Genomic DNA, 9,856 nt, shown 5'->3' on the forward strand with positions numbered 1-9,856 from the left:
CGAAGGCAGTGAACATCGCGATTCAACTCAGAGTGGTGGGCGCAAGCTTTAATTTTTTTTAGTTTTGTTTTTGCTGTTTGACACCCCTTTCTTTTGTCTGCAGATTTTTTTTCTTTTGCTATTTGACACCCTCTTTTTACTTTTGACAGACCCATTTTTATTTTTATTTTTTCTATTTGACACCACAATTTTTTTTTCTGTTCAGTCCTCTTTTAAATGGTTGAACCATCATCTGATGCTGCTATTGCAAGTGCAACGAGGAAAAATAAGACAAACCCAGGCTGGAAATATTGTCATTCACTAGTGGAAGGAGATACAAAGACCATTGTTTGTAATTTTTGTGGAAAAAACACAAAGGGAGGAATAACCAGAGCCAAACAACACCTGATTGGGAGGTCGGGTAACGTTGCAACTTGCAAGAAAACTCCACCAAATGTAGTCGAAGAGTTGAAGGAATATATGGCTACCAAAAAAAGTGGGACCACTTACAATACTTCTGACAGTGGTAATATGGCAAATATAAGAGATTTTGAATTTTGGTGAACCAATTGGATGTGATGGAAGAGAAGAAGATGAGTTTGCGGACTCTTGTAATGTTACTGCAAGTGCAAAGACAAAGTGTGGGACTAAAAAAGGACCAATAGACAAATTTTGTAAGAATCCAGAAAATGCAATCAATCGGAGAAAAATGAAGATGTTGAGGCAATGAACATAAAAGAGTTAATGGATAAGAATCAAGTATTGAAGGTGCATCAACATATTTCTCGCTTTTGGTATCAAGTAGGTTTGTCATTCAACCTCATTAAATTGAAAAGCTTTGAGAATATGGTTGCAGCCATTGGTCAATATGGGCCACATTTTCCCATTCCTAGCTATCATGACATCAGAGTTCCACTCCTAAAGAAGGAAGTTGAATATACTAAAAATTTGACGAAAGACCACAGAGAGCAATAGGTCAAGTATGGTTGTACTATTATGTCCGATGCATATGGACTGATAAAAAACAAAGATGTATCATTAATTTTTTGATTAACTCTCAAGCGGGTACCATGTTTTTGAAGTCTGTTGATGACTCTGATTTTGTAAAGATAGGTGAAAAGCTTTTTGAGTTGCTTGATGCCATTGTGGAGGAAGTTAGAGAAGAGAATGTTGTTCAAGTTGTAACCGATAATGGGAGCAACTATGTTTTAGTGGGTAAGTTGTTGGAGGAGAAAAGGAAACATATTTATTGGACTCCTTGTGCAGCTCATTGTATTGATTTGATGCTTGAAGATATTGGGAAGCTTCCCTTGACAAGGAAGACAATTAGAAGGGGAATCAATCTAGTTGAGTTTACCTATGCCCATTCTAGTACCTTAAGTTTGTTGAGAAATTTTACAAACAAGAGGGAATTGGTGAGACATGCTATTACTATATTTGCCACTTCTTATCTAACCTTGGAAAGGCTCCACAAAGAGAAAGTCAATATTAGAATGATGTTTACTTATGATGAATGGACCTTGAACAAGCTATCTAAGGAGCCTAAGGGAAAAGAAGCTGCAAAGGTAGTGCTCATGCCTTCTTTTTGGAATAGTGTGGTTTACACTCTTAAAGTCATGGCTCAACTTGTGAAAGTGCTTCGTCTTGTGGATGGTGAAAGGAAACCAGCCATGAGCTATATTTATGAAGCAATGGACAAGGCAAAAGAAACAATTATCATGTCTTTCAACAACAATGAAAGCAAGTACAAAGATGCGTTTGCAATCATTGATAAAAGATGGAATTGTCAGCTTCATAGGCCATTGCATCCAGCTGCCCACTTCTTAAATCCAGAGTTCTTTTATGACAACACTGACTTGGAGTTTGATTTTGAGGTCACCAATGGTTTTTTTGAGTGCATTAAGAAGTTGATTCCACAATTTGATGTGCAATAGAAAATTCTAACCGAGTTGCATCTTTACAAGATTGGTGTTGAACACTTTGGTTCTGACTTTGCAATGGCTCAAAGTAAAACTCATTCTCCTAGTAAGAAACTTTTACCATATGAAAAATACAAATACTATACTATTTTTTTATGTATTAGTGTTATAATTCAGAATTCTAAGTTATGCTCTTGGTTGGTAATTAGTATTGCAACATATTGGTGGCAAATGTTTGGGTCACAAACTCCAAATTTGCATAAGCTAGCTATTAAAATTTTGAGTTTGACTTGTAGTGTTTCAGGATGAGAAAGAAATTGGAGTGTGTTTGAACAAGTAATTGTGACAAAACTCTAACTATACTTTTTAATTTTATTTAATTTTGATGATCAAGTTTTATTTGGAGTATATTTGAGATTGAAATCAATATTTATTTGTTATGTTGTAGATTCTGTAGAAGCAAATGCCTTTGGTGTTTTGATGATGATCATGATGATTTGATGCAAATAATGCAAATGGGCTTTTCAAGTTAAAATTCAAGACAATTATTCAAGAATACAAGCCACAACATCAAGATGATCACTAGTATTTTAGGAAGGGAATTCCTAATTGATATAGCAAAAGGTTTGGCCAAGTAATTTAAGTTAAAAAGTGTTTTTCAAGAGATTTACTCTCTGGTAATCGATTACCAGAGGATGTAATCGATTACCAGTGGCCAAAAATGATTTACAACAGCTACTAAATATTTGAATTCAAATTTTAGACTGTGTAATCGATTACACAATATTGGTAATCGATTACCAGCAGTTAATAAACGTTTTAATTCAAATTTTAAAAGCTGTAATCGATTACACAAATCATGTAATCGATTACCAGACAAGATTTTCAGAAAAATGTTTCTAAGAGTCACAACTTCTCAAATGGTTTTTACATGACCACCAATGGTCTATATATATGTGACTTAGAACACGAATTTGCTCAGAGTTTTTAAGAACAACAAGTGTTTATTCTCTCAAAGAGCAAAATCGTTTTATCCTCTTAAGAATTCCTTGGCCAATCCACTTGCAATTCATTAAGGAATCATTTGAGTGCTCAGATTGTAAATTCTATCTCTTTCAAGAGAGATTCATTCTTCTTCTCTTTCTAATTCTCTAAGGGATTAAGAGACCGAGGGTCTCTTGTTGTAAAAGAATTCTAAACACAAAGGAAGGATTGTCCTTGTGTGTTTAGAACTTGTAAAAGGATTTTACAAGATAGTGGAACTCTCAAGCGGGTTGCTTGGGGACTGGACGTAGGCACAAGGGTGTGGCCGAACCAGTATAAATCTGAGTTTGCACTTTCTCTTCCCTTAAACTCTTTTATTTATTATTGTTTTATATTTATATTCAGATTGTTCTATTTGAATCAATATTTAAGAAGTTCATTATTAAGGGAATTTGTAACTTGAATAGAAAGTGAAATAGAATTTTAATTGGGGAAATAGTTTGTAATATCATAATTCAACACCCCCCCTTCTTAAGATATCTGAGGCCGCTTGTCTAACAAGTGGTATCAGAGCTTCACTCTTGTATAAAGTTTAGAAGCTTCAAGAAAAATGGCCTCAGCAAACTTCTTATTTTCAGAAGGAAATTCTATCAATAGACCTCCAATCTTTAATGGAGAGGGTTACCACTACTGAAAAACCCGAATGCAAATTTTTATTGAGGCAATAGACTTAAGTATTTGGGAAGCCATAGAAATAGGGCCTTATATACCCACCACAGTAGAAAGAATTACAATAGATGGAAGCACATCAAGTGAAAGCATAACAATAGAAAAACCTAGAGATAGATGGTCTGAAGAGGATAGAAGACGAGTACAATACAATTTAAAAGCCAAAAACATAATAACATCTGCCCTGGGAATGGATGAATATTTCAGGGTTTCAAATTGTAAGAGTGCTAAGGAAATGTGGGGCACTCTACAATTAACACATGAAGGAACTACAGATGTTAAAAGATCTAGGATAAACACACTAACCCATGAGTATGAACTGTTTAGGATGAATGCAAATAAAAGCATTCAAGACATGCAAAAGAGATTTACACATATAGTAAATCATCTTGCAGCCTTAGGGAAAGAATTTCAAAATGAAGATCTCATAAACAAAGTGTTAAGATGTTTAAGCAGAGAATGACAACCTAAAGTAACAGCCATTACTGAATCAAGAGATTTATCTAACATGTCTCTTGCTACTCTATTTGGAAAGTTACAGGAACACGAAATGGAATTATTGAGATTATGCCAACATGAAGAAAATGACAAGAAAAAGAAGGGAATTTCTCTTAAAGCCTCATCTTCAATCCAAGAAGAAAGTGATAAGGAAAATGATCTAGATGAAGATGATGATCTAAGCCTTTTTGTAAAAAGATTCAACAAGTTTCTTGAAGTAAGAGGAAATCAAAGGCGACCCAATTTTAAATCTAAAAGAAGGACAAAAACTTCATCCTCTACTCCAAAGTGCTTTGAGTGCAATCAACCTGGACATCTGAGGGTTGATTGTCCCATCTTTAAGAAAAAGATGGAGAAGTCTGAAAAGAAAAATCTTAGTGAAAAGAAATTGAAGAAAGCATACATCACATGGGATGAAAATGATATGGAATCTTCTAAAGATTCAGAAAATGAAGAGATAAACCTCTGCCTTATGGCTAAAAGTTATGAAAGTAATGAAGAGGTAACATCTTCAAATAAGTTATCTATTTCTTTTGATGAATTACAAGATGCATTTGCTGATTTGCATAAAGAGTCAATTAAACTTGCAAAGTTAGTTTCATCTTCTAAGAAAACAATTTCAAATTTAGAAAATGAAATTTCAAAATTAAACAAAGAATTAGATCATCTTAGAAATGAAGTCTCAATTTCTAAATCAAATGAAAAAGTTCATATCTCTACTATTTCTGACAAGAAAATATCAGATTCTTGTAGTTGTTGTGAAAAATATGAAAAAGAAATTAAAGAGTTGAAAAACTCACTTGCAAAATTTTCTATGGTAAAAATAATTTAGATGTTGTCGCAACCTACCCTTCGGCGGGAGGGCGATGCGAGACTCGCGGGATGCATGTTCCACGAAAGGAATACGCGCGGATTCGCCACCAACGTTTATTTGAGGAAAACGTCGGAAAAACCGGGAAAGACGCGATCTACGAACTTTTAAGTGAAAGGTTCTGGAGTTGTATTTACGCACGGGGAAGGTATTAGCACGCCACACGTCCGTCCCAAGGGACGACAACCTTTAATCGAATGTGCAAACATGACTTTGATTTTTATGTTCCCTTTTATGTCCTTATATCCTTTATTCCCTTTTTATATTTTTTCTCTTTTTGTGGTCGACAAGGGTGTTCCCTTTGCTCCTACGTATTCCTCAATTTGCGATGAGGAAATCAGACCTACGTAGTTTTTTCTTATCAATTGATTCTTTTTTTACTTAAGTGGTGATCATTTTAAGGCGTTGGACCTAAAAAAATGATCCATTTTACTTAGTGAGAAATTGAAATGACAAACTTCAAAAGCCTATTTTTATGGACGAGCTTGACTAGGCGAGTTGATTTTAGCCTTAGTTTCACTTTAGTTATTAATCAATTCGATTAAGAATGAGAAATCCCAAAGTGAAAACGTCCGATTGATTTTCCGCTTTATTTTGCTAAAAGATGTTTTTTTGATTATTATATTATTTTTTACCTCTTTTTTGATTTCCAACGTGGTTACGGCACGACCGAATGGTCGGAATTCATTTTAACCGAAGTTAACGGATAATATAATTCAAACGTTCGGTGGAAATTTATTTTATTTTTAAGTTAAGCGAGAAATGATTTAAGTAAAATGGCTTAAGCACGTCAAAAGGGGGTATAAAAAGTAAATGAAATGAGAATAAAAATACACGAAACACAATGTGGACCACCACGAGTACATAGAATGAATCGAAAAGCTTGGTTCGAGGTACTTACCCGTTGAAGATCGAAGAACGATGAAGAACGAATGAAGAACGTCAAAGAACGGTCGAAACCTTTGCGAAATTGTTCACGGAAAACGTTACGGAAAGGTTTCGGAAGCGCCTCGGCTAAGATTTTCTTCACGGAAACAATTTTTCCAAGCAAATTCGAAAGAGAGAGAAGTGCCTAAGGGGCTGAACCCTTTTCTTCTTCACTTCCTCCCCTATTTATAGCAAAATAGGGGAGGTGTTTGCCGCCCAGCTCGCCCAGGCGAGCTCAGCTAGCCCACGCGAGCTCAGCTAGCCCAGGCGAGCCAGGTTGCTTCCTCCAGAAGCAACAGCCTTCTGGAGGAATATTCTGGAGGGCCCAAGTGGGCCTGGGTGCTATTTGCACCCCCATTTTTACTAAGTACACCCCCCTCTGCTTATTTTTTTGGTGATTCTTTTTTCGTAAAGTTACGGAAACTTACGAATTTCGTAACGATACTTGTTTTCTTTCCGTAATGTTACGGAACCTTGCGGATTACATAATCATCCCCTTTTTGACTTACGGAATGTTACGGAACCTCACTTAATTATGCAACGATGCTTCCATTTGATTTCCGGTGTGTCACGGAAACTTACAGATTGTGCATCAATATTTTTTGGTTTTCCGGCATGTCCTGGAATTTCACAAATTGCCTAATGATGGGTGCCAAGCACCTCACAAGGACCAAAGAAAGGTCGCATGTCATCAAGCAAAGGTCCCCGGACGAAATTAGGGTATGACAGTTGCCCCTCTTTACTTGTCTTTTATTGGAGATAAAAGGAAAGTAAAGATAAGACACTAATTTCGTTCCTCTCGATTTGACGAGAGTCGCGGGTGACCATAAAATCTCCACATGCAAATGACTTGTTGTTCCCGGAATTTCACAAATTGCCTAATGATGGGTGCCAAGCACCTCACAAGGACCAAAGAAAGGTCGCATGTTATCAAGCAAAGGTCCCCGGACGAAATTAGGGTATGACACTAATTTCGTTCCTCTCGGTTGACGAGAGTCGCGGGTGACCATAAAATTTCCGCATGTAAATGACTTGTTGTTCCCGGAGGAACAAAAGGTGCAGAAGACTATGTCAGTCTCTGCATGCTATCAAGCGTTCTGTCTTAAAGATAGCAAAAGAATGTTTATACGGATAACCACTCGGGTATTTCCGCCCGTCAGCATGACTCAAAAGTCAGTGTGACAGATCTTGTAAGTGCGGAAAATGATGTAAATCTCCGCATGTCAACGGGCTTGTCGGCTGCGATTGACGAAGGGTGCAGAATGACCACATTGGCCGCTGCTTGTCATCGGGCCCGCCGCCTCTGGATGACAAAAGGGTGCGGATAACCGTAAGGTATCTCCGCGTGTCATCGGGCCCGCCGCCTCTGGATGACACAAGGGTGCAGAATGACCAAATTTTGTCTCTGCGTGTCATCGGGCCCGCCGCCTCTGGATGACAAAAGGGTGCGGATAACCGTAAGGTATCTTCGCGTGTCATCGGGCCCGCCGCCTCTGGATGACACAAGGGTGCAGAATGACCACATTGGCCGCTGCATGTCATCGGGCCCGCTGCCTCTAGATGACAAAAGGGTGCGGATAACCGTAAGGTATCTCCGCGTGTCATCGGGCCCGCCGCCTCTGGATGACACAAGGGTGCAGAAGGACCACATTGGCCGCTGCTTGTCATCGGGCCCGCCGCCTCTGGATGACAAAAGGGTGCGGATAACCGTAAGGTATCTCCGCGTGTCATCGGGCCCGCCGCCTCTGGATGACACAAGGGTGCAGAATGACCACATTGGTTGCTGCTTGTTATCAGGCCCACCGCCTCTGGATGACAAAAGGGTGCGGATAACCGTAAGGTATCTCCGCGTGGCATCGGGCCCGCCGCCTCTGGATGACACAAGGGTGCAGAATGACCAAATTTTGTCTCTGCGTGTCATCGGGCCCGCTGCCTCTGGATGACAAAAGGGTGTGGATAACCGTAAGGTATCTCCGCGTGTCATCGGGCCCGCTGCCTCTGGATGACTCAAGGGTGCGGATAACCGTAAGGTGTCTCCGCGTGTCATCGGGTCCGCCGCCTCTAGATGACACAAGGGTGCAGAATGACCAATTTTTATCTCTGCGCGCCATCGGACACGACTGTGTCTGAATGGCAAAGGGGTGCGGAATGACCAAATTTTGTCTCCGCGTGTCATCGGGCCCGCCGCCTCTGGATGACAAAGGGTGCGGATAACCGTAAGGTGTCTCCGCGGGTTACCAGCTCTTGAGTCATGGTAACAAAAGGTGGTGTGGTCGACAAAAGCGAGGTTCTTGCTCCTACGTATCCTCCAATGAGGAACTCAGACCTACGTAGTTCTGGATAACTTGTGAGACTTGAAAAAGTCTCGGTGTTTTCTCCACCAAAATGCAAACATGCTTTAGTAAAGAGACAAATATTCCAACCGATTAGAGCAGCATGTGCTTTTTTGAGTGAAAATCAAAGCGTCTACCAGGGAAGGAGAGTCTGCTGATGAAATCCCCTATAACCATAAATGAGATTTTGGATATTAGCATTTCGTTTCTAAATGACCATTTAGAGGTGTCGCAACCTACCCTTCGGCGGGAGGGCGACGCGTGACTCGCGGGATGCGTGTTCCACAAAAGGAATACGCGCGGAGTCGCCACCAACGTTTATTTGAGGAAAACGTCGGAAAAACCGGAAAAGACGTGATCTACGAACTTTTAAGTGAAAGGTTCGGGAGTTGTATTTACGCGCGGGGAAGGTATTAGCACCCCACACGTCCGTCACAAGAGACGACAGCCTTTAATCGAATGTGCAAACATGACTTTGATTTTTATGTTCCCTTTTATGTCCTTATATCCTTTATACCCTTTTTATATTTTTTCTCTTTTTGTGGTCGACAAGGGTGTTTCCCTTTGCTCCTACGTATTCCTCAATTTGCGATGAGGAAATCAGACCTACGTAGTTCTTTCGGAACAAAGTGTTTGGTTTAAGTTTGTTTTTTGTCATTTTTGCAAAATATGTTTTTTATTTGAACAAAAGGTCATTTAAGGTGTTGGACCATTAAACGGTCTTTTGATTTTGAAAGGAGAGAAACGTTAAGGCATTGGACCATTAATGATCTCTTGTTTTTGAAAGGAGAGAAACGTTAAGGCATTTGGACCATTAACGATCTCTTGGGGTGGTCGACAAAAGCGGGGCTTTTGCTCCTACGTATCCTCAATTGCGATGAGGAAATCAGACCTACGTAGTTCTTGCAAAAGCGGTAAAGTCACATGTTGATTTTATGCTTTTGAACGGTCCATGTTAACCGATAAAAGCAAAGAGGACCGTTTAAGGCGTTGGACCTTAAAACGGTTTTTAGTGATTTTTCGGACAAAACTTGATTTGTGAGTCGATTTTAGTCTTAGTTTTACTTTGGTTATTAATCAATTCATTCAAGGAAACTTCCAAAGAAAAACGTCCGATTGATTTTTTTGATTATTTTATTCAAAGATATTTTGATTATTTTATTATTATTTTACTTTTTTTGGTTTAACTGAGGTTATAGCGTGAACGATCAGTTAGATTTCGTTTTAACAGTGATTAAACGAGATTACAACACAAATGATCGGTTGAAATTCATTTTATCATTTATTAGACGAGAAAACGGCTTAAATAAATGGTTAAAGCACGTTAAAAACGGAAGAAAAGAAAACTGAAAGTAAACGAAATTAAAGTGAAAGTACACAAAACAAGAAATGAATTGAAAGTCTCGAATTCGAAAACTTACCCGTTGAAGAACGAAGAACGGATGAAGAACGGTGAAGAACGACGAAGAACGATGAAGAATTTCCACAGAATCGCTTACGGAAGCGTTACGGAAGTACTTCGACTTGATTTTTCTTCACGAAAACATGTTTTTGCCCAAAATAGCCGAAACGCATACCCAAAGGGGTCTTGAACATTTTGAAACAGCTCCCCCCTC

At 39.0% G+C, this 9,856-nt stretch overlaps 1 protein-coding gene across 1 annotated transcript; it reads left to right on the forward strand.

Annotated features, from left to right (window-relative positions):
* The first annotated feature begins 1,049 nt into the window (after positions 1-1,049).
* Positions 1,050-1,913, forward strand: LOC114368415. Its single transcript, XM_028325698.1, has one exon. The coding sequence runs from the start codon at positions 1,050-1,052 to the stop codon at positions 1,911-1,913; it is 864 nt and encodes a 287-aa protein (XP_028181499.1).
* The last annotated feature ends 7,943 nt before the right edge of the window (positions 1,914-9,856 follow it).

The sequence above is a fragment of the Glycine soja genome, chromosome 9, assembly GCF_004193775.1.
Source record: "Glycine soja cultivar W05 chromosome 9, ASM419377v2, whole genome shotgun sequence".
Classification (NCBI taxonomy): domain Eukaryota; kingdom Viridiplantae; phylum Streptophyta; class Magnoliopsida; order Fabales; family Fabaceae; genus Glycine; species Glycine soja.

What these genes read in the sequence shown, in the direction of transcription:
- LOC114368415 (XM_028325698.1), top strand. Translation starts at nt 1,050, where the DNA reads ATGTTTTTGAAGTCTGTTGATGACTCTGATTTTGTAAAGATAGGTGAA.